The 25,338-nt window shown below is 40.1% G+C and overlaps 2 protein-coding genes across 4 annotated transcripts in view; both read right to left on the bottom strand.

Moving 5' to 3' along the window:
- Positions 1–3,361: 3,361 nt before the first annotated feature.
- On the bottom strand, positions 3,362–12,315 carry LOC113013919 (SRSF protein kinase 3). The gene is made up of 12 exons (XM_026155154.1): positions 11,848–12,315; positions 11,221–11,324; positions 8,001–8,109; positions 7,735–7,822; positions 7,453–7,540; positions 7,173–7,279; positions 5,742–5,904; positions 5,308–5,384; positions 4,627–4,734; positions 4,321–4,390; positions 4,105–4,197; positions 3,362–3,994 (listed from the first exon to the last, which is right to left on the bottom strand). The coding sequence occupies exons 1-12, from the start codon at positions 11,925–11,927 to the stop codon at positions 3,807–3,809; spliced, it is 1,275 nt and encodes a 424-aa protein (XP_026010939.1). The 5' UTR covers positions 11,928–12,315; the 3' UTR covers positions 3,362–3,806.
- A 5,330-nt stretch (positions 12,316–17,645) lies between these two features.
- The window catches only part of plxnb1a (plexin b1a), a 47,591-nt gene continuing 39,898 nt past the window's right edge, over positions 17,646–25,338 (bottom strand). For all 3 annotated transcript variants that reach the window (XM_026153706.1, XM_026153705.1, XM_026153707.1), the window contains 6 exons: positions 23,588–23,748; positions 22,393–22,540; positions 21,430–21,494; positions 20,834–20,909; positions 20,533–20,607; positions 17,646–18,585 (listed from right to left, as the gene is read on the bottom strand). In XM_026153706.1, coding sequence (XP_026009491.1) covers positions 18,481–18,585; positions 20,533–20,607; positions 20,834–20,909; positions 21,430–21,494; positions 22,393–22,540; positions 23,588–23,748 — 630 coding nt within the window. In that variant the 3' untranslated portion in view covers positions 17,646–18,480. The remainder of the gene's footprint in view (positions 18,586–20,532; positions 20,608–20,833; positions 20,910–21,429; positions 21,495–22,392; positions 22,541–23,587; positions 23,749–25,338) is intronic.

Raw genomic sequence — 25,338 nt, 5'->3', positions numbered from 1 at the left:
GAGGTTGCGACAAGTGCTTCTGTCACGCGTTTGGTTTCTACTGCTTTGCGTGAGTAGAATTTTTTTTTCCAGTTCAGCTCATTTCAGGCCACTGATTTACAGTGATGGGAATAACAGCGTTACAACTAACCGTGGTACTTTTTCAGTAACGAGTAATCTAACTAATTACTATTCCTATCGTTACAATGCCGTTACCGTTACTAACAAGAAAATGTGGTGCGGTCATGTTACTATTTTTCAACAAACAGACTGTTGAAGCTGTCTTCAGCTTACCGCACCTTATATCAGTTGCATGGAAGTAGCTGTCTATGTAAGTAATCTGGACTAGGGCTGGGTATCGTCACTGATTTCTAGAATTGATTCGATTCCAATTCACAAGGTCCCGAATCAATTCGATCCACGATTTGATTCAATTCAATTCGATTTGAATCTGGGAAATTTTGCTTCAGACAGTCAGAAATATTATAATTCAGATCAGTACATTTACATATTTTTGTATCTATAAAAAGGAAGCTGACACACGCAAGACTTTATCAAAGGTGTGAGCGTCACAGCAGATGCCTTTGTGTCAAAGTAGCTGAAGATAAAACACAGAAAAACATGGAGGTTTTCCTGGCCTGGGATTTTATAAAAATATTCTGCAGTACATCAAAAATGAAAGAAAACCATTAATCAACATATGAACATTACCTCTGAAGTTACAGAGGTTTTATTAGAGACACGGCTAAGCGGTTTGCATTTTGCATAGTTTTAAAAAGTTTACATTTGTTCAGAAGCCTATTGAACAGCAGAAATTAGGTTTTCTTTTCAGAAGTAAGTAAAGGAAAAGGAAAAAAAAAAACCAGCGGCCGACAGCGTCGTAAATAACGGTAGACTTGTGCTTAACAAGCAAGCGAATAATGAAGAAAACAGATTTTTAGACGGGAAACTGTTCTTGAAGTATACAGAGAGAGAGAGGGAGAGAGAGAGAGAGAGCTGTGCATGATTTTATCGTGGTAGAAGCAAAACAGCAAAAGTCAGAGGGGATTCATAACTATGTTTATGTGAAGCGTAGTTTGGATCTTCTTTTGCTGCTGGTTCGGTCAATATTGTTCTCCTTTGTAGTGGACAGGAATTATTTTTTTGGAGTGGCACAAATAATTTGTGTGGCATCTTATTGAATGCAGAACACCTGATTATTATCTAAATAGTGTGAAATGGTTATTTAAAAAAGGGGTAAAAGGTAAATGACTGCAAATAACTTTGTTGTTTGCAAAACTTATGCATAGGATTTTAAAATTGACAAATTATATTTGCATTTAAAGTTATGAAATATAATTGAATAAACATGTTTGTGGTTTTTACAGTAAAAAATATCACTTTTTAAACTCGGATTTTATGTTTTTTGTCTGATTTTAGATCAATTGTGTTAATACAGTATGTCAAAATAAAACATAAATTCAGACACGTGAGGTCGTGCTGAAAAGAATGATACTAAACAAGGCAAAGTAAATCGTTTTTAAAGGTAAAATGTGGAGGGAAAATCAAAAGTAGTTAAAAATGGCCAATTATACCCTGGACCCCCGAGGGTTAAACATTTTTTTTAAAGTAACGCAATAGTTACTTTTTGAGTAATTAATTACTTTTAGAATCTTGTAACTCAGTTACTAACTCAGTTACTTTTTTGAAGAAGTAACTAGTAACTATAACTAATTACTTTTTTAAAGTAACTTGCACAACACTGCTGATTTATTAAAATGACTGTAGCCTCATGAAAGCACCTCTCTCTTCCCTGCTTCTCCTTTGCAGCCCGATGAAACCCACCTCGTGGCCCAAGAAGTGTCGCCGGATCAGGATAGAGTGTGGTTATGCGGTCGTTTATAAAGAAAATCCACTGGTGGAGTGTCGAGCCTACAGCTGGATAGGATGAAACACTACAGGAGAACTCACATGAAAAGATAAAATATGTAAAAAACATACACCCTAAAAACGTTGTGCAGTCCTAACACGAGAGTCCTGGTCAGTGCAACTTTGCTGATGTTACTGTGCTTAGTTTTCATGAGGACAAGTCAGATTATTATTTGATGCTCTGGTTACAAGGAATAAGGTCAAGTTATTAGAATGTGTAGCTTTATGTGCCTTTTTTCCCTGTGCTCTCCTTGATGATAATCCAACACTCTGGTTTAGCTTGACAGTCGGATATGATCTTTTCCAGTTATTCCGCTCAACATGAGTGTATTTCAATGACAATCTCTTTCTCTGATCTGTAATTTTCACCCTACAGAGCTTTGCAACAGATGGCATTAACCTTTGACCGTCCCCCAGGTCTGTGTAACCCATCTACTGTCAACTATAGGGTTTGGCTTTCTGAAGGATTTCCATCTATTTTGAACACCAAAAGAGGAAACAAGCTTTTAAGACAAGATTTGAAATCTACCTGAAAATCCACCTGTTTAACATGTGGCAGAAACAAAACCCAGCCCTAACTACAACACTAGATGGGTCACTGATGACCAGGTGAATGCTGAATGAATGCGCCTGTCTCTGAGAACATGTATCGACTCAAAGTGTTTCACATGTGAAGAAGGTCACTAGTGAACTGTACTTGTACTAAATGACTTATTGAAATGGACAGCTGTTTGCAGTGCCAGAAAGTTCTTTTTATACGAAGCTCAACCCCAATAAATGCAGCGTCTGGTACATTAACAGTCACCATCCAAGAAAAATAGCATAGACTGTATATGAAAGATGGGGGCAGCCATGGTGACCTTTTTGGAAGACCCTTTTTTGTGAAGTCCAGCCTCGAAGCGCATCCTGCTTCATTGTTCCTCTGCTCACAAATGCTTGTCATGATTTACAAAATAAATAAGTAAGATGTATTTACTGAGGTCAGGAACCAATGAAGCTGAAGTCGTTTTTTTCTCTCACATATTTCTATAAAACTTTTTTCTTCAGCGAGAGAAACATCCTGCTTCTTTTGAAATACTGTAGAGAGATTCTTTTCTTGAAAATCATTGTCAGGTTAGTCTTTACTTGTCCTTGCTGAAGATTTAAGTATAAGAACCAGTTACGTGTAAACTTTTTACATACGAAAGACAAAATGATCTGACCAAAACTGTCAGATAGCTTGGACTTTTAAATGAACCATACACAGCACTGGTTCTTTTGGCACTTGCACACAGTTCTCAGATTGTTTTGGTTTTGGAATTTTTTTCAGTCTCTTAATGTGATTCTAGGCTGACTCAGTGGTGTGGATGTTGTAATCAGGCTCTGCGGGGGTTATATCTAAACCCATATTTTTCTGGTTTACAAGTCGCTACAGAATTAATTTAGGGTTAATCAGATGATTTGAGCTCATGTAAAACAAACATCAACAACAAAAAAGGCTTGACTTGGATTTGCACTCCTTCTAATGTCACTTTGTTCTTTAAAGTGCTTCACTTTACTGTACAAAACTTAAACTAAACGAGCACATGCACTGTAAAAGATCAACAAATGATTACAGTTTGAGTCATTCTCAGATAGAAAATCATATTCAAAATGACTAAAGAATAAATCCACACTTGGTTGCAGATTGAGAACTTCACACTTATTAGCAGCGTCAGAGCTGAGCTTCTCATGGTTGTTTAAAAAAAAATCACAAGGAAGTTGAAAAAGCTCATTGTGCTTTGCTGGGCTCTTGTAGCGAAGTTCAAATTCTTCTTTTTTGAATGTTGTATAAGAAGCCCATCAGATGCTGTGAAAACACAAAGATGCCCTGAAATCGACAAAGTCTAGCAGCAACTTGAAGCATCTGTCTATAAGGGCTGCAGAGGCCTAACAAGAAGCTAACAGGAAGTCAACCAAGGGTGGCGGAGGCACTGTGCAGCAGTGGCCCTCTTCTCTGGGTGATAATTCAACATGGAAAGTAGGAAGTCAGAGAACCCAGAGGCCTCCTCCAACAGGAAGTGGTATTTCTCCACCAAAACCTCATAGAGGCTCCAGAACCTCAGCAGACCGACACGACGCAGGTCGCCTGGATGAAAACCATAAACTGTTACAACAGACGAGCAGCTCACTGGCAGCAATAACAACACATTAACACAGGAAGAAAGATCTCATCTGGAAGTGAAGGTAGATGCTCACCTCTGCAGCTGAAGTACTCAGCAGAGTATTTACCCGACAAGGCAACAGCGGCCGGGATTTTGCCAAGCAGCTCCGTTATCTGGCCAATATGATCTGAGGTGGATAAACACATACAAGCATGACACAGAATGCATTAGTATCCTAATTACAATGAAGGCATGGTGTAATCTCACTTAATCCCGTGTCAGTGCTCGTCACACAGCCATCTAAACACACCTTCCTCCAGGGAAATGGACTCACTGGCTCTGGGCTCAAACAGTGAGTCTCCAGTGATCAACTCAAAGGCCTGAGAGAATTCAGGAGAACATTTAGTGGTGACACACAGAATAAGTAAGAATGCACAGATAGCTTTTTATCAGAAAGGTTTCACTATAGGTCATTTAGCTACAGGGCAGCATAGCTTTAGCTATGAATTGTGCAAATTACTTTAATTCCCATTTGATGGAATGGTATATAAACATAACATTATGGGATTAAATATTTCAAAGTGTGAACATCACATTAGTTTGGATTGTCTCTCACCATGCATGCGACACTCCAGATGTCAGCAGGTGGGCCATACTCAGATCCCAGTAAAACCTCTAGTGAGCGATACTGTCGGGTCTGGATCTCCTCACAGAAATGTTTGTACTGGTGATGACAGACAGAAGGGTTTAAAGGTGATTTGGTGTGTGTGCGCGTGTGCATGTGACAGAGAGCCAGAAAGATCTATTCCTCTTTATTCCCTTTCTCGTTGTTTTATTTTCTTTGTCACTTGTGTTCTACAGTGTGGCTTCTCAGCAGAGTTGAAGCATCATGTTTACACTTCTTACAATAAACTTAGCCTTTTTCTTCCAAATCTGGCTCGAGTTCTTACTTTGAGTGTGGAGGTACAATACAAAACCTCAGTTCCTCTTTGCTTTGGAGGATTTATAGCGCTTTTTAAGAGAACCTCTTCAATTCTATAGCTATTAAGATAATTAAATGTGATCAAACTACATCCACACAGTACCAAAAGTGAATACAATACTTTTGTCCACTTGGGGGCAGCAGAGAGCATTTTGGAACAGAATGTTGACATATAATATTGTCACCTTTCAGGCTAATGTTGCAAGCTTCTGATGACAAAAACATAAAGTGGCTGACCCTTTATACAATTTAATAATACACTAATAAAATATGTTAAACCAAAAGTTTTATAAGTGTATAAGTGTAAATACTAACCACCCAACAGGAGCTCCCCAAGTCAGCAATCTTCACTGCAATTTCCTTTAAGCTGTACGGGTTTACCCGATTGCTTTCTGGGAGAAAAAAACAAACAAACATTATTATTATTATTATGAATTTGGATTTCCAAGATAAATGTTTTATATTAAAATTAAATAGTACACAGCTGTTTTTGTCCAGCTCTAATAGCTGGGATGGCATGGTTAATGTATTTGCTTGATTATCTGTTGAATTAGTTTCATTATTTTTTTCTTAGCACAAAAACAAACACCACAAATACTGAAGCAAATATTTATTTATGTATTTACAGCTGCATGGTTGCCTATACGGCCCATCAGAAATAAAAAATATCTGGCGCTGAACCTTTTTATTACTGAAACTCTTAAACACTCTCAAGCATCTGTAGCAATGAAGGACAAAATAAAACGTGCCTGGTGAACTGGCTTCCTTCCCAGTCTGTAACGAGGAGGAGCTGCTGCCCCAAGCTGGTGCTTTGTGGGACTGCTCTTCCAGACACACAAGGATGTTTTCTGGCTTGATGTCTGTGTGGATGATTTTACATTGAGAGTGAAGGTAGTCCAGCCCCTGCAGGACCTATAGAAAAATACACAGATCTGATGATGTTTCCTTTCCTTTCCTGCTCCCTCACCGATGATTTTATCAGGAAAAAACATCAGGAATCGGGAATCAGCTCTCGTTGATTCCCCCACCATGTCAGTGTTTTCACAATTTGAGATCTTCCTTTATTAAAGTTTGTTTAAGCAACACTTTTGGGAAAATTCTTTTTATTATTATTATAAATTACTAAGCTATAGCCAGAATGATTAGCCTAGATTAACATTGTGCAGCATGGACTGTTGGTAAATTGCTTAACAATGTAAAATGCCACTAAAATAAATAAAATGCACAACAGTGATACAGTAAAATATAGAAGAGAAAAAAATAAAATCAATAAATCAATAAATTAAATCAGTAATAGTCAATAAAAACAACAACAACAACAACTAAGGCTGTTAAAACCAAAATGTTTAGGTCAACGTGCGTTAAAAGCCAGACCATAAAAATGTGTCTTCAGTAACGATTTAAAAAGTTTGTGCGTTTGTGCAGATCTAACATTAAGACGAAGTCTGGTATAGAGAAGGCTCTGTCACCACGAGATTTAAGTTTAGACCGTGGAATAGTTAAAGTTAGTTTTGACCTGGACCTCGTGGTTCTTTCTGGAGTATAAATAAATAGGAGCTCAGACAGGTGAGAAGGGGCTCGGCCATTTAGTGATTTAAAAAGAAAAAGTAAAATGTTAAGTTGGCTCCTGTAAGGAACAGGAAGCTACTGTAGGGAGGCCAACACTGGGGTGGTATGCTCCTTCTGTTTTGTGCCAGTTAGCAGAAAAGCAGCTGCATTTGGTGACAATAAATAGAGGCCTGGTCCAAACCAAAGTACAGAGAATTACAGAAAACCACTGAAGAGCAGAGCCTTTTAGGCCAGCATAAGATTCCAGCCGTGATAGCAGGATATCATGGTCAGCGTGTCAAAGGCTGCTGTCAGGTCCAACAACAAGAGGGTAGGGCTGCCAGAAACCAAAGTTAAAAGAATATCATTAAAAGCCCCTAAACATGTTGTCTCAGTGCTGTGTAGTGATTAAAACCAGATTGAAACTTTTAGAGATCTCATTAAGATCAAGGTCGCTAACTGTTTGTTCAGAAATGATTACCCCAAATTTCCCCAAATGGGAAACTGTACAAAAACCTATTGGTTAAAAGATTATCCCACAAATTTTGAACAAAGAGGTGAAGTTTAAATTAAACACACCTTATATGAACTTGATTTCTGGTGCCTGGGTTTTCTGGTCTGCTTTGTCTTACCTGGATAAGTATTTGTTTGATCCAAGGCTGCAACAGTCCTGGATTCCCAAAGCAGAGCTGCAAGCATCTCAGGTCAGGCCCCAGCAGCTCCAGCACTAGGCAAATGTCTAACCACCATACATTAAGGTCAGTTTCCCAAACCACTTTGCTGCAAAAACTACATCCACTACAACATGTTCACATTTTAATACTTTGACATTGATTGTTTCAATGATGTAATGGAACAGCTCAAAGGATTCTGGAATATGCGCCCAAGAAATCCCATCTCCAAAAAGGATACGTACCCCATTTACCCCAACCAGCTTAAACTCATCTAGCAGTCGAACGATCCTTTGGCCAAAGGGATGACGGCCCACAGAACCACTGGCCTGTTGAAAGAGAGGAGACGAGAGGATGAAAAAAGAGGAAGAAGAGCAAGAAGAGATTTTTTTTAAAGAGGGAGGGGATGATTCGTCCTTTATTAAAAGATTGGCAGAGAGTGATGCTCCAAAGATATGACAGAGAAAAATATCTGACAGACAGAGCGCTTAGAGAGGAGATTCACAAGCAGACGGTCACTAACACATCGCAGGAGAGCCAGTTCATCCTCTCCAGCCTGGGTGAAGCCAGCCCCACTCTTCAACACCTTCACAGCAACACGCCGACCTAGCCTGCCAACACAGACACCAGATCAGATGTGCATGCTGGTTACTGGACAAAGTAAAAGACTCAAACTAAATATTTGTTTGATCCAATTTTTAATTATTATAATTATATGATGCCTAATAAGATCAAATTTCTCCACCGCTTCCACCCTGATCATATCACACAGTCTCAAAATGAACCTACTTGAGGTCCTGGCAGAGCCATACAGTGGAGAAATAACCCCAGCCGAGTTTGGACACCACCTGGTATCTTCTGTTGAAGGTGTCCCCTATCTGGATGGGGTGGTACCCACCTTGGGGGGATAAAAGCAGAATGACATGAATGAACAAAGTCCCATTTCTAGTTGAACTGCTTATATGGTTGAATTTATTCTAGGTTTCAGTGATTAGGCACTTCTCTATATGACCTGACATCTGAAACCTTGTTATCATTCGCTAAGGATTTTCCATATGCTGTTTAGAGAGCTTTGAAAGATGACTAAAAATATAGCCGCTAAAGCTATTTCTGGCGTTGCAACTTCCTATAGGCTATAACATGTCTGTTAGTGAGTAATACATTCAGATCTGCTAGTAGGACAGAGAAAAATGGCGAGGCATACGTCTGTATCGCTTCTCTTTCAGCAAGCATGACACACAGTTGTTGGACATTGTCAGCAGTCTTGAAACTGAATTTCTGTGTCTATTAAATTTAAGCATGAGATACACCAGCCTGTGATTTATTACTGTGTCAGGCACCGGTGGTATCACATACGCAGCAGAGGATATATGAGGTACACACAAAGACTTGCACAGCTGGCAGGTAAGAAGCGAGGACCAAGGTCAGACCAGCAAATTGGCAACCAGATACTGCGCATTAAAGCAATGCATAATGAGAGAGGCACACAGGCTTAGTGCAGCTATGAGGCTTATGAGAAGCCACACTTTGGATTTACACAAGCAAAGCACAAGAAAAAATATGCATGGATTCTTATGATCATCTTTGACTTTTTATCCCTCAAAAGCCAAACAGGAGTCCCTCAAAGCTGTTTTCTGAGCTAAGCAGTTTCTGTCATAATTCAGGCTGCTAATAGAATAAAATGACTGTGTTTACATCAGAAGTTACCAAGAGTGGTCAAGAGTGTCTGTTAAATTAGAACTTTATTGTGTCAGAATTTGTCAATAAGGGTACAGTGGAGGTTGTCAAATGTTGTCTTTATGGGGGAAAGGGGTTATATTGGCTCACCTTAAGGTTAAACTTAAATAGATGGTCACGTTATAGTCAACTCACAATACGGTAGGTGTGTGATCTTATATTCTCGGTCATTGTGGTTTGCTCTTCTTATACATAGGCTGTCTAGTTCTAATTATGTCTGAACCTGCCTTCTTCTTGACCTGTAAGAAGTTGACCCCAAGTCAAAATCTCCTTTTCAAACTGCTGCATTTCAGTAAATGGAGCCTGAAACGTTAAATCTACACGAAGCACTCCAAGAGCACAAACCTCCACCAAGGCAGCTCTCTCTCCTGGCAGTTTTAAAGCAATAGTGTTTTTGTTGTTGTTGTTGTTGTTGTTGTATATATTCACTTTGCATCAGCTTGGTGGATAAAAGGCACATTTTAATGGATTGTTAACATGACCCCACTATACACCCCTACAAATCTTTTGAGTTGTTGTGTTTGCAGATAGCTTTTTCGTGCATGTTCTACCAAAAACAAAACTTCCTTGGTGGAGGTAATTATAGCCGTGACCTTATAAAGATGCAGTGAATATTAGCAAATACAGTACCGGCAACTTCCTGGTCTGAAAATCAAAGCCACTGCTAAACACACTCCAATGTTCACTTGAGACTGACCCAGAAGCAAGTCAATCATAGCAAACCTTCATGTTAAAATATTCAACTGGACGTCATTAAAATGTAGTTTTACTAATACAAAAATGGTTCTTGTGGCCTACCAGATCTTACCTACACTGCATGAGCTTCAGTCAGTTAGACTTTAGTCTTTTATTAGTCTGTTTCTTAGCACTAATTCACATTTATTTGTGCTTGTATATTGCACCCATGTGGTTTATGAATGAAGCTTAGTGTCTGTGAAGGTTCTCAGTCATCCAGGTCATCGTAGTCTAAGGAGCTGGGTGAGCTCATTGTGGGCCAGGTTTCACAATGAGCTCACCCGAAACCCTGGCTGATTGTGACCCACACCCGCTTTCACACCTTGGCTCATGTGATTAGGTAGAGGATCATCAGGGGGTCCTTTTGTCCCTCTGTGGGGGGTTACTCCCACTAGGTTTAAATCTGGGACTCTCCACCATTTGACCCTTAGAACTGAAGAAGCTTCTCGGATGAGAGGTGAAACGTTTTCAAGCAACTCAAAGAAGTCCAGACGCTTTTCTTTCCAAGCTCCTTAGACAATGAAGCTTAGCTAGCTAGCAATGTTAGCAAAAATGCTAACATTGAGACATCAAACTGAAGAGACCATAATCAAAGGGTTAGGTCTCAGGGGCTATAGCCATCTTTTATATGCATATATCTTTTATATACAGTCATGAATGAGCAATGGAGTGAAGAGAAATGTGCAAGAAGGCCTCAGCTACTTTGGCAAAAGGCCAAATTGTGACGGATTGGTGACTTGGTCAAAAGTATCTGTAAAAGGGCAACTACTGAAGTGAACTGGACTACTGAAGTCGCTGTTTCTTTTATATAATGTGGATGAAGGGTTTGATAGACATGACAGATTACTCAGGGGTTGACTAAGGCTCTCAAATTCCTGAATCTGAGAATCTGTGGGATACATGGAGACCCCACCTCACAATTTAAAAGATGAAAGGATTTGATGATAATGTCCTTGTGTCTGATATCCTTAGGGGATCTTGAGATGTCTCAGAGTGCATGACTCCATGTTCAATGGTGGCACAATGGAGAGTACATGATATCAGGCGTGTGTTTAATATACGAGCGGGTAATATGTGTAGTGAATCTGACAAACCTAAAAGTAGACTTTACTCTGTCCAGTATCTGACATGTTAAGATTTCTTTCAAACAGCTCAGTGTGCAGTTTTGCATTATATTCACAGACTCATCCAATCTTGTTTCCACAAACCAGAATCTGGTAACTGTTTCCTTTTTAAAGCTGTCCAATCCACTGCCCAAGCGCTCCTCTCGTCGTACTTGGACAACTCTTCTGGCAAAAATCCGAAAACTATTTGTAAACTGTAGCAGCAACGCTCAGTGTCTCAAAATGATGCTGCCAACAGGAACTTAGCTTGCAACAGCGGCCCATTCTCATAAACACTGCATCATTTCCAGCTGGAGCGGGCTCTGAATAACAGAGTCAGCATGTTGAAAGAATCTTTAATTACATCCTGGTACAAGCTGCTTTGAGGGTTTCGAGAGGCTCGGGATAAAAGTTAGGATACATGTGTGAGTTACCATAACAGTATTCTTGGGGGTCCTCAGAGACCTGACTGTCCTTGGGATCCAGCTGCTCCTGGCATCCAAGGGCTTTGAAACTGTTAGACACGCCACCCTCACTCCTGCAAACACACACAAACCCAGAAATTCAAACAGTGTATTCATATGTGTGTCAGTTTCTGAGAGCTGAACTACTTTTGGAGATTCCCACAGACTCAGCGTGCCGTGGACGTTTGCCCCACTGCCCAGCTGAGAGTGGACAAGCAGCACCGGAAGTTGCACTATTTCTAACTAGGCTGTAAATCATTTAGAAGCATCTCCGCGCAACCTGATAACTCTGCACGCCAGCTGCTCCCAATACACAGATGGCCCGAGGAGTCGGAGTCACGTCATGTCTGGAAATACTGATCACAGGTCTGTTTTCAGCAGAGGGACATATACAGTAGAGTTTAAGAGCTAGACGCGAATAAATGTGAAAGATTTTAGGGGCAAATTTTAAATAATTATCGATAATGTCAAAAAAAAAGAGTTTAGGAGATGAGTTGCATTTTCTTGAGGTCACGCAAGAATGCAAGGCTACATAAAAACATGAAAGAAGAAACGAAATAATAATGATGATACTAATGCAGAAAGTTTTATACTCACACACGATGCTGTTCAGCCTCTGTATGAGGCAGGCAGGGGCTCCTCTGCATGGTGCGATTAAGCAGATGTCGCCAGTACATTAAAATTTCCGATTTTTTGGCATAAAGTGAGGAGAGAGTTAGGCGCAGGAAAAAAAGCAAGTAGCCCTGATTACAGTTGCTGCCCTTGAATCTAGTTAAGCAGCTGAGAGGTGGAGGTGGTGGAGGTAGAAGGGGTTGTGGTGGGGGTCTGCTTAGTCTCTCAGGAGGCTGGAATCAGCAGTCAGCAGGGTCTAAACATGGAAATCCCCCCGCAGGGTCTTGGCTCACAGTCTGTCAGGTTTTCACCTGCTCTGCTGCAGGACTTGCATCTTTCAGTCACCAGCCTCAGATTAAACTCTCTCTCTCTGTTCCTCGATGTCTCGTGCATGCTGGGAAAGCTATAAAAGAGAGAAGGCGCCCCTAAAAGATGAGCCGAACGTCACACAAGGCCGAACAGAGTGAGGGAAGAGAGGGAACGACAGCTGCTACAGGGATCACAGACTGCTAAACCTGCCTGCAGCACATTCTTAAGGATTAAAATAAAGTCGTTAGAACAGAGGTTGGCTGAAAGTTCCATTTTTTAAAAACAGATTGCAATTTAAAACCCTCTCTGTATGAGGATTTTACATTTAGATGAGCTCAGCTTTTGAGGAAGAAGTTTAACAGAAGCACCTGGCACAATCTTGACAAATATATTGTACACTTGATCTTACAGCCTCCTTCACATCTCAGTGGCTGAGTCTGCTTTTTCTTGCCAACACCATGCTGTTAACACTCTTACATGGCACCACATTTTATAGTGGATGCCATGGAGCAAAGGAGCTCCTGGCTCGTAAAACAGGGAAGCGTGTTGAAGGCAGAGGAATGAGGGTTGGGTGTGTGTGATGTGAGATATCAAGAGGCCTGTCGACCTCACATGAAGAACTGTTAATAGTCAGATGACACATGATGGCATTGCGTCTCCTTGAAATTTTCCAGCTGCAAAGCACACGAAACTATAGCTGGAGTGTGTTTACTGTACATGACTGCAGACAATCCTAACCTCCAGATGATTTCATCATACTTCAGCCTTTTGTCTCAGCCAGCCTTTCACTGAGACCATTTCTGATGAAGATCTCTCTTTGCTTCTGTCTTTGCTGCATTTTCTTTACTTTTTCTAAAGGGCATAACTTTCAGATACTGTTCATCTGCTGTAGATCATTTTTAGGCCTGCCACTTCTTTGTCCTCCACTTGTCTAGTTTCCTCAATTCTCTTTTTAAGGACAGGCTGCACACGGCAGCACGGTGGTTAGCACTGTTGCCTCACATTCCTGAGTCCAATTCCACCATCAGGCCAGGGTCTTTCTGTGTGGAGTTTGCATGTTCTCACCATGTACTCTGGATTCCTCCCACAGTCCAAAGACATGCAGTTATTGGGGAAAGGTTAACTGGAAACTCTAAATTATCCATAGGCATGAATGTGAGAGTGAATGGGTGTCTGTGTCTATGTGTTAGCCCTGCGACAGACTGGCAACCTGTCCAGGGTGTACCCTGCCTCTCACCCTAAGACAGCTGGGATAGGCTCCAGCCCCCTCACGACTCTGATAAAGGATAAGCGGAAGCAAATGGATGGAGGCTGCACACCATGCCCATATGGTTTTCAGGTAATAGCTAGTAAGAACAGTTAATGGTATTTTGGGTGCAAAAATCCTATTTTAAGCCTGCCAAGCTGTTATCTTTGGCATTTTTCATAGATTCCAAAGATTGTAACTGAAGAAATGGGAACAAATTATATGTTTTTGCAACAGGCTGCTAGTAAGTGTATAAAGATGTGAATTTAAATGGGGTTTTTTGCTAAGGTGTTTGTTATGTGCTGACACAGTATGTGTCTGTTTAAAAAAATGATGTGAATCAAATGCTAGAGAATAGTAGGTATCACTGTAAAGATTCAAGCCGAAAATCAAAACACGTGTTCGACCAGTTCTGGTCCAAAACAACAAACTCCATCTGCACTGCTTTCCAGCTCAGGCCACCAAACGCTCAGCAGACCATGGAGACCATGTAGAGATTCACAGGTTCAGAATGTAGGATTAAACACAGGCCTTAACCTACTGAGTACTTTTACAAATATAGGCTGTTATACTGATCTCTTGAAAAATATTCCAAGCCTGTTTGGACTGTAGAACAAACAAAGCTCAAGCCAGGGCTTCTTTAAAGTTCTCACTAGGCTGTTTTGTTGCACAGCGTCGGAGCGAGCAGGTGTCCATTCTTGTTTTCCAGCCCATCCTCTCATGTCCTGGTATTACTCTCTAATGTTGGTCCAATCTTAATCCTAAAAGCTTGTGCTGGCTGTTACCATTCTCCAGTTGCACTCAGCTGTAATAACACACTTCCCACAGGAGCAATCGGTGTGTGTGTGTGTGTGTGTGTGTGTGTGTGTGTGTGTGTGTGTGTGTGTGTGTGTGTGTGTGTGGGTGTGTGTGTGGGTGTGTGTGTGTTTGTGTGGAGAAATCAAAATAGCACCTGCACAAATTTAGATCATTGGGTTAGTAAGGGATAAATAAATAGATAATGCAATAAACTTCTTCCTTAAAGTATACATGCTAACTCATGCGTTTGATCCCCCCGCCCACTACAGACTGAACTGTGACCTGCACTGTTTTTTGCTATGACCACAGTCAGCCAGCCTGTCTTTGGTTTACAACTTGAAACATATACACAGAACGCACACATTAAATATCTTCAGGGGTGTCTACGTTTCATCGCCCGCCTGCCTCAAGAAAACACATACAAACACCACACTGACTGGCAGCTTATATAGAAATACTTCATATTTTTACTGATAATCTGAGCAGTCATACTTATTGCTGTTATCTCTGTGTGGAGCATGGTGTGGCATTACCAGCTGCATGTGACAGGTGCTCATACTCTTACATTTACAGACGTCTAAATATGGAGTCTCTATCCTGGATTACTGATGACAGGAAGCAGTTAATATACGAGCTGACACTCAGCTACTGCACTAATCGCTATCAAGAACCAGGGACTTGTCACAGTGCTGATGGGATGCTGTTTAAAAACAAACAAAAAACAAAAAACGTGTCCTGCCAATAACACTGGAAATGAAATACATTCTGTATATTGTTGAGTCTATGATAATACTGTGTTTGATACACTCAGCTTCCCAACAAAGGCCTGTGGCTGCCACCTGTTTAACATTTAGACAGAAAAAGTGACCGATCGAACTAATAGCAGTGACAATAACTGGACTGGATCTGTGAGCTGGATCCATCCAGGTTTTAACGCTCTCGTTCTAGAAATAGATCATCTTGCAATGGAAATGGGACTGTGACATGTTGGCTGAGACCTGACTATTTTTTGCTACAATACTGCATGAGTACTAGGGACGGACCCAAGTGTTTACCACAAACTTGGTGAAGACAGTGTGTGGGACTAAAAGTGGAGCTTAACACTGCTAAAACCTGCTGTTTCACCAACAGCCAGTCAGTCCCTGCAGCCTGCTCCATATTAAAATGCCTAACTGGAGTTTACACGTCATAATTGCCAATTAATGTCTTTGTAACAAGTGCATTTCTCTCTATATTTTTCTGTAGCTCATTTCTCTGTATGTTGAGGCTTAGAGGTGTTTGGGGTAGGCCGTTTCATGTAAAAATGCACCAACAGGCGTCTGCAGCATGTATTGCTGACGTTACTTTCACCAAATCAATCTGATAAACTGAACCTGTTGATTGTATTTGTGTTGTTAGTGCCTTTTTTGAGCATTTTATTGGAATTGTCTGATAAATGACAATCCAAGAAGTCAGTGAAATTCTAGTATTTTATTTGTCATGTTAACTAACACTAAACAGCAGATAAAAACTCGTTAACTTCAGCTGTTCTTCAGTAAATATGGCAACTTTTGGTTCCAGAAAAATCAGCATACCTAATGAAGAGTATGTGTTTTAGTGTGATAAACATCTTTTGTCATAGTAAAAAATAAAGAAAAAGAAAAGTGTACCTAGTTAGTTGCCCGAGTTACATTTTCCCATTTTTTACCAGTGGCTATATATATATATATATTGTGCTGGCTCACTAGCGTCTGGATAGACGGAGGTGTTCAGTTACAGTGTTTTAATGAGGAGAGAATCACATATATTAAAAAATTTTGAAATGTTTTAGGATCCTTACCTCAAATTATATAAAGGCACTTTGAAGTGAAAATGAACTAGACATGAATTAAACTGAACTGTACAAGTGAACCATATTTGCTCCTGAAAACACATCAAGATCCTCCTTCTTTCAAAAGAAGTCAAAATTAACTCATGTTCCAAAAGATATTTACACACAAATTTAATAATGCAAAAAATGAAACTTCTGTTAACATCTGGACCTGTTTATTGCATCACATTAAACTGTTGTTAGGTTCATCCTATCAGTTGGTTAGAGAACGCTAAAGTCATGATTACTTAGGAAAAGTATGTACAGAACAAACATCAGAACTGAGCTTTGCTTACACAAGCAACACCAATGCGCATGGTAAAAAAAAAAAATCCTGTTTGTTTGCTTTTTTAAATTTACAAGATAACTGCCTTGAAACATTTAAAATGGGTCCAAAATGTTCAAAAATAATCAGCATCTGAGAACAACTGGATTTGAGTTTGAAGTTTGAAACTCCTCAAATCCAACTCGATGTACAAAAAAAAAAAAAACCAAAACAAAAAACATCTGAAATTGATGGGAATAAATGTTTCATAGATCTGTAAGGAAAAATCCAACAACATATGCAATAAAATAAATAAACAATAAATTAAACTGGGAAAATAAAAGGATTCTCGCATGAGGCGTGGCAGAGCAACAGGCACCTTTGTTAGGCAATTACAATGTGTGATTATAAGTCTCAGAGATGAGCTTTTCCCCCCTTTTTGTAAAGGAAAAAAAAATTACACATACACTGACACTGCTTCATCAGCGTAACAAGATTCAGCGAAAACATATTTTTCCTGAAACAATGAATTTAAGCAGTGGTCATGTGACCACAGAGAAGAGAAAACAGGTCTTTCTGAAAATATATATAAAGTAGAGCCCGACCAATTTATCAACGGGCTGATGTCATTAGCCAATATTAGCTATTCACAGATCTGTTGGTGTCAGGATTTATAATGGCCAATATATGGAAATTAAAAAGTAAGTAAAACAGAGACGGGAGAAACACCTTTCTACTATTTTATGTGGTGACAGTGTATCGATTGGTGACACGAGGGCACTCTGTAAGGGTTGGCAACGTGTTTGGAACGGCAGACGCAACAATCAGCTGATCTATGCAGGATGGGCCAGAGTGAGAAAGAATACATAAATAATTTTATTTAATTGTGTACTTTAGACAGTGACCCTAGAAAACTTGTGTTAGATTCAACCTGACTTTAAAGGGAAAATGATTTCATCATAGTTTAGTGTACAAATCAAGTATTCATTGAGTTTATTCCACATTTTATTTGTTTTGCTTCTCTAGAACAACCTATGAGACACCTTTAAAATCAAAAGTAAATGTCCCCAGTATTTGACATTTCTAAAAGTGTTCCTCGGTTCTTTTGTGCATTTTATTTTTAATATTTTTGCTAGTTAAGTTCGGGTTTGATCTCGTATGAATTTTGTCTGCATGTAGTTTAACTTGTGTAGAAGATTTGACTTTCGGACGGATTGTTCTTAAGTCAGCTACAAATGTCTTTGTCAAACTGCTTTGCGTCTGCAAATAAAAGCAAAGATTGCAAAATGCAACAAAATTTGTGAAACTTTACTTAAAAAAGAAAATTCCCCAAGCTGTAGGTTATCTTTAAAAAAAAAAAGCAGATTGAGAGCTTTTATAAAACATTAGTCTTGGCTTTAAACTAAATTAGGCAGCAGCTACAAATTATAGTAAAAGAACTGGTAATGACGAGTTTAAAAAATGAAATATACCCAGGGAAACCATCCAATAACAGCTAACTGAACATGACAACAGAGTAAGACTTGGAAGCAGATTCAATACGTGATAACTTAGACCACTGACAGTGTCATTATCAATTTGTAAGACTTTGAGAAAACATGGTAGAAAACTCCAAAGCTGTTGGTGTTTAAGGTCAAATCCTCCTTTTCCCTTTTGTCACTTTATTTTGTCCTCCAGCACACTTAGATTTTCTTTTTTTCTCCAACAAATCTACATTTAAACTCGGGGCAGGAATGTTCTGTGCAGTAACTCTGAAAAATGTCCATCAAGAAAGAGAAACCCCCCCCAAAATGATCTCTTTTGTTTTGTTATTAATTTCCCTTTAGGTGACTTAAACATCAGAAATCCAAGGTTCAGAAGAAATTCTTTTGTTTTGATGTGCATTTTCTCAGTTTTTTTCCCCCTCCTCAGCGATGTGGCGCTCTTTTTGCTCCCAAAATGAGACAAAAGAGGAGTGTAATTGTGCACACCGATTCAGCACAGGAAACACACCTCACTAACAATTAGTCTGTCAAAATGACAGCAGAATCACAGTATGGGACCAAATAGTCCCTTTTCTCAGGGAAAAAAACCTTTTCTTTTTGTTTTGTTTTTTCCAAGGAGATGTCAAAGAAAGTTTCTTTCCACAAATGTCTATCCCAGCCGTGGAAATCATAGGTCTGTAACCTTGTTTTCAACGGCAGCTGCTATCTGTTGGAGCCTGTATCCAAGCTGCATCTTCTGAGCCGTGCAGTCCTCTTCCAGAGCTGTGATAATCTGATAGAAGGCAAAAAGAGTTCAATTAAAATTCTTACTTAACATATTAAAGTTAGAGCAATGAGCTATCTTCCTTGAAATGATTTCACTCCTATAGAAGCTTTTCACGCTTTGGTTGCTAGTAGATTGCTGCAGTCAAGTGTAGTTGAAGACCCCAACTTAAGGATATTCCTGGGTGCACATTTGCAGACAAGATGGCATCTTCCATGCAAACTACAGGCAACTTTGGAAATCTACTAGAATCAAAACAGTTCCAGGCAAGTTTGAATCAACTGGTTGGGAATACACGTTTTCCTTTCAGTGGTTGCCAGATCATTGTGGACTTGTCCCTAAAGCTGTGCGATTTTTGGCCCATTTTGAGCCGATTTTTCAGTCGTGCGACCGTTTTGGTGATCGACCTGATTTTGGCCTTCATCGTGCATCGTGTAGTATATGTGGGGTAACGAGAAGCGATTAACACCTCACGACCAGCTCCTGATCATCAATCGCTTGGTCGGGAGGATTTCAAACCTCCCGTCACCGCAGCTGCTCACACTGCGCACGCGCAAACACATAAACGTCGGTGAAAAAGACGGAGTAGCACGGCAGTACAGCGTGTGATCTGGACACAAGCGATGGAGGCACTTGTAGAACTTTGGAAAGCTCATCCGAGCCTTTTCGATGTGGCATCACAAAATCATCACGACCACAACAACCGTGAAAATAGTTGGATTTACATTGCTGCTCAATCACAGCTGCCTGATCAATGTTTTTCATTAGCAATTTAGCAAAGTTGATGGTGGTGTGCGTGTCTGTGTGAGTGAAAGACAGAGAGGGAGAGCGAGCGACAGATTTTCTGTTATAACCTTCATTTTTATGGACGCACAGTTTGAGCACTCGGGTTGCATCAGAGCATCGGGCCGTATAGTGTGAGACCCTGCATCGTGACCTACGAACTTCTAACCCCTGCAAGTCAATCGTACAGTTTGAGCAGAAGCTGAATAACGCGACTGAAAAAAATCGTACAGTGTCTGCCCAGCTTAAGCCTCTATGACTGGAGCCTTGAGCGTACAGTGTGACACATCTAAAATGGCAGACAAGTTAACAGCACATTGATGCAAAATCTCAGTGAAAGTCTGAGGAAACAGCCATCTGCGCTGACCTTAGTAAACACTTTTCCTGGTGAGTTTATGGGCTCAGTTACTAATTTTGAGCAATACCATATGAAACCTTAAGTCTGCGTTGTGCACTGTGATCATCCTATGTGTCAGGAAAGGAGGACTACATATATATATCAATCTATCCATTCACTTCCGCTTATCCTTCTCAGGGTCGCAGGGGGCGCTGGAGCCTATCCCAGCTGTCATAGGGCGAGAGGCGGGGTACACCCTGGACAGGTTGCCAGTCTGTCGCAGGGCTAACACACAGGGACAGACAACCATTTGCGCTCACATTCACTCCCACATTCACACCTATGGGTAATTTGGATTAATTAATTAACCTATCCCCACAAACTCCACTTTGTGGGGACTATATATATATAAAAAACAAAAACCAGATGACATGACAGATCCTAGTGGTGAACCTGAAATATTGATTTCTGTCTGGAAATAGATTGCAATACAGAGCGTAAACCCTGCCCACTTCATATTGGCAAATGGGATGTGAGATTCAAATTATAACAAGAACTACAAAAAGCAAATACTGTTTCTGTTGAGTATTTAATGCTGTTTTGTATGAGACAACTGTGGACTTCAGAGATCGGACATCCAAATATTTCAGGGAATTCAATCAGTTTGTCAATCAATAACTTGAGCTACACTCCTGACAGTTCATACATATGCACATAGCCAGCTCTTTAAATAATGATTACATGAAATCCCTGTCAGCTCACAACTAGTAAATCTCTCCCCTGACAGCATACTATGCAATGCAAGCATCATGTTTGCGTAATTTTGTGATACTCACCTGATCGTAGTATTTGTTGATGTACTTGTAAAGTTCATGTAAAGCCACGAGGCAGTTGACCTCAGCAGTGTAATTCTGTTCAGGGAGAGTAAAAAATAGAGAGGCGAAGAAACGTCAGCGGTGGAAAGCTGTTAAAAACTGCATCGGTTGCTATTCATATTTTATTTCAAACTCCACATCCAGCTTGTCATTCTCCCAGCTAAATGGAATCTTCCAGGTCCTAAAAGTATTTATGTGTTCAGCCATTGTGTAAAAAAAAGGTTACTTTGACTAAATGGGAAAACAAGAGTAGGTAACGTACACGGGAGAGTTCTGCTAGGGCCGAGTTCATCTCCTGGTCACTGGCAGAGATGGTCTGACGGATGTCTGCGTAGTACCTGGAGGTACAGGGAATCACAGATTTTTACATTAAATCCACAGAAATTTGAACCCAAATGCAAGAGAGATGTTTACCCCTAAGAGCTCGCCACTCTCTCCACTGATTACTGTCAGTTCATTTTTGACTTGTTTAATTTTAAATAAGAAAATATGACAAATTATGAGTCTCTGGTGTATCAGTGGGGAAAACATGTAGAGAAAGATGAAGTAATCATTTTTAAATGCAGATCAGGCTAATAAGGCTTCGAAAACAAGCACATGTGTTACCTAAAATCTTGTCTAGCAACACTTATTTCAGCAGGGCGACATGCCGAGCTTAATGTGCAGAAGGTAGTAGTAAGTGTAGCAGTCTGCTCTCAGACCATCCATGCATGGAGCCTCGCGGGCTTAGTCTACCCTCTGTCTGGCACTGACAGATCGTCCTGTGCCTCACTCTCTCCTTCCACCCCTCCCTCCTCTCTCTTCCAGAGTGTTTTTTATGCCTGGGGTCAGTGGGACGACCGGCTGCCATATTCTTACCTCTCCACCATCTGCTTGTAGCGGGGGATGTCTCTGGCATACAGCAACTTGTTGATAGGAGAGTCCTGAGTAAGGAAGACAGATGTCACATAAGAGTAACGAGGCATGTAAAACAAGGAGTAATAATGTGCACAAATAATTTTGTTGATGTCAACATGCACTGAGTACAAAACAAGGCTGCAGGGCTCATTAGACTCACATTCCTATTACGCACGAGATGATGTGTAATATCTGATCCTTGCTACATATTATGTGTTAAGTCTTAAGTAGACAAAACCCAGCCCAGACTATTAGATTTGGTTATGTACTGAGGAAAACTATACGATGCTCTTTTATGTTTAATTAGAGTCGGCTGTGAATTAATCAGGTGTGAAACCCTCTGACCTTCACAGTTTGAAAGTGTGGGATTGCATATTGCAGGATTAAGACACAGGATCTTTGGATCTTAGAAAAAAGTATTTTTTACATCTCTAAAGATTTTGAAATGTCCACATTGAGACAGTCTAAGAAAATGCTCCACAGAAAAAGGCGCCCAACAAACAGCACACTAATAACAAGGTGTGTTATTGTCTCTGAGATAAAAAGAGACCCTGGTTAACTTCTAAGTAATGAAAGGCCTCTCTCACATCTACTATGGGTAGACACTGAAGTGCTATGAAGACAAAAAAGTGTGCACAGCAATGCTGCAAGGAGGGTCACAGCAGATGCAATTGCTTCATTCTCTGGAATCTAATTTTGGGACCATCTTAAAATGAAACGTACATAATTAACACAGGGCTCACAAACACAGAAGGACATAAGTTAAAATCTAATTCAAATTCTTTTTTTTCTTTTTTCTTTTTTAAAAAAAGGGACAGTGCATATTAATCTACAAATCAATGTTAATGTGTCAGAATTAGCCAAAAGGCTATTTTTCTTCCCTCTGTAAGTGTCTCATATTTGTCCTTTACAAATGAAGCTCACCCGTCCTAGTTTATGGTCAGCTATGGTGCAAGAATCCATAAAGGTCTGAGCTATGACAGACAGCACAGCATCCACGTGGTCTGACGTCTGCACATCAAAGATGAACTGCGGGTTCTTCAGGATATTGATCCAGAACCGCAGTGGCAAGCTGTTTGGTAAAGCAAGAAAACGTTTACACATTTAAGCAGTGATTGTAATGTAAAAGTACAGTTATACATCAGATTTTAAAAAATGCTTCTAATCCCCTCTTATGCAGAAAAAAAGTGCAGGTTCTTTACTGGTGCTTCCATCCCTTTTGTTTGATTCTAACACACTCTGGTGTCCTGGGCCTTTTGGTTTCGTGTATCTGGAATGTGGTGAAAACGCAAAGCTCACGTGATGTCTAAACGAACTGCTCTGAGGAGGTTTGGTTACGACATGAATCAATGAAGAGCGCCATAACATTTATATGACTGACTAGATAAGCTTTAAAGAAAGAGCACATATAAATAATCACCTCATCCTTGAGTAATCGCATTAACAAGCTTGCACAAAAATACACTTAAAGCCTTTTTAGAGAGTTTAAAATATGAGAAACATGGTAAACACACAGGAATGGTTGTTATCACCAATAAGACAAACATACAAGACACTTCTTTTTGTGTCCTTTGTATATTTATTTGTCATTATTCACAATATGTAAGGTCCACGGTCTGTGAAATCATCACCACTTTTCTGGTGAGCTCTTTACAAGTACATAGAAAACAAATAAGATGCAGCCAAGTGCAGGTGGACCCACTGTCAGTAGCCTAAGTGACAATGGGTTTCCCCGGAAGACCCACATAGCAGTAATGTATACAAAGGTGACAAAATCTAATCTAAGATGTCATATGTTCCTCGTGTATCAACCAAATGCTTCAAAGTAACAAGCAGTTTAATAAGTCTCTGGCAAGGTTCATGAGCCCTGGCAAACCCTGGCAAATCTCTGCTGTTTCCACAAGATCTGCAAGTAAAGTCCTAGTACAGTAACACCATAAAACCAGCTGTTGTCCATATGTTCTGTGTGGGGTGCTTCTTCAATCTCTCGATGGATGAAATTCCCCTCGAAGCATATCTATGCTGTGTTTCATATGTCTCACGGCCCATGACCCATTCCTGGCTTCCAACTCTGCCTCTCAACATCCAAAACCAATATAAGCGTCTTTCACCCAGTTACCTGTTGGTTTTCCAGATGTGGATGGTCTCCGGGTCCATGATGTTGTGCTGCTGAGCCTGCTCATCCAACAGGTCGAAAAAGTATTTGACAGCTAGAGGTACAGGACGGCTGGTGCTGAGGATGGCGGTGAATAAATCATCCACAAACTTCTGCAGAGTGCCCTGAGACAGAGCAGAGAAAGTGACAGAGATAAATAAACCATGAAACAAAGAGGGGATGCTCTCTTTGAAGGGGCACTCCACAGATTATGCACATGAAGCTAAGTTAAGGTACATGTGTCATCTAACACAGCGGTCCCCAACCCCCGGGCCTCGGACCGGTACCGGTCCGTGAGTCGTTTGGTACCGGGCCGCGAGAGTTGAGGCTCAGGTGTGAAATGTATGGTTTTCAGGGTTTTTATCGGTTTTCAGCGTTATTTTGTTAGCGTTTTTAGCGTTAACTCGGTTTTCCTGGGTCCTTTCACATGTGTTATGAATAAATCTTCTTTTTTTCGGTACCGGTACTAGTTTTATACTGTTGTATTTATCCGCGACACCTTAAAGGTCGGTCCGTGAAAATATTGTCGGGCATATACCGGTCCATGGCGCATAAAAGGTTGGGGACCTCTGATCTAACAGTTATGTAGCATTTCCTGAGGCTCTGAACAAGCCCGCGTCTATTTTTTCCCATCCCAATGTCACAGGAGGTTTTCTCAATTTGGATTTAACTCTTTACCCCTTGAAAGCCGAGAGGACTGACCCTTAAGGCACCTGTCTGAACTGAGCGGTTTCTGTCATATTTAATGAATAAGATTCTATATTAATGGTCCATGGGATAATGAACCATGGTGTTTGGTGCAAAAATAAGAAATATGCAAGGCGTTCAATTGATGGAAGTTTCTATTTAATGAAATATGGGGGTTTTTTCAAAAAAAAAAAAAAAAAAAGCTACATGCTGTAAACCAGTGAGTTTGATGATGTCACAGGGGCTCTGACCATATTCAGGTTATATTTAATAGTGAAACAGTGAATTGTAGGAAATACAGGATCCCAAGTTTCTTGAGCCTTAAATCTAAAACTGAAAGTGCATCATTTTGACCTCTAATGTACAGAATTTGACAAATAGATTTTTATTTTTGTTTGTTTGGGGACTTTTTAAAGTCTCCCATCATGGATGGGCCAATTTAAATTCTTGAAACAATTCTGCAAGTAAGCAGCACAGGCATACATTGCAACTTATGAAATATACAGTTCGTTTATTTTGTCTGGTCATCTTATCCTCACTTAATCATCTATTTTCTTAAACCTTTAATTAGCTCAGGGTCACCAGGAGATCACATGGAGTGAGAGGCGTCAGTCATAAACCCGCGGTGACAGTATCACAGTGATAAGGAAAAAAGAAATCCTTTCTTCTTCCTCTTGTTTTTTGATGCATCAGTGTAGCAGCTCCTCACATGCACATTCAAGGTGTGCAGAGGTCCAAAGCTGGATGCTATTTGTGTAAAAGTGGTGGTTATATGCCAGAGCCGCTGACATGAAACTATGGAAACATGTTCAATTAAATATTAATGTAATAGTAACGGCAAAAACAAGCCAAACATTTATTTGACATTTGTGCATCTTAAATCCACTGTGTTCCCAGTTTATTCATTGTTCATCATTACTACATAACGTCTTGGGTCAACATACATTATAAAGATAAATATTTCATGAGCTCTAAATAATTTAGACTCACGCTGGTTCCTAACTGACAAAGGTTTCTTTGTGAAAACG

This window comes from Astatotilapia calliptera, chromosome 20 (genome assembly GCF_900246225.1).
Source record: "Astatotilapia calliptera chromosome 20, fAstCal1.2, whole genome shotgun sequence".
Taxonomy (NCBI): domain Eukaryota; kingdom Metazoa; phylum Chordata; class Actinopteri; order Cichliformes; family Cichlidae; genus Astatotilapia; species Astatotilapia calliptera.
Note: the sequence above shows the minus strand (reverse complement) of the source record. Positions and strands in the feature narration are given on the sequence as shown.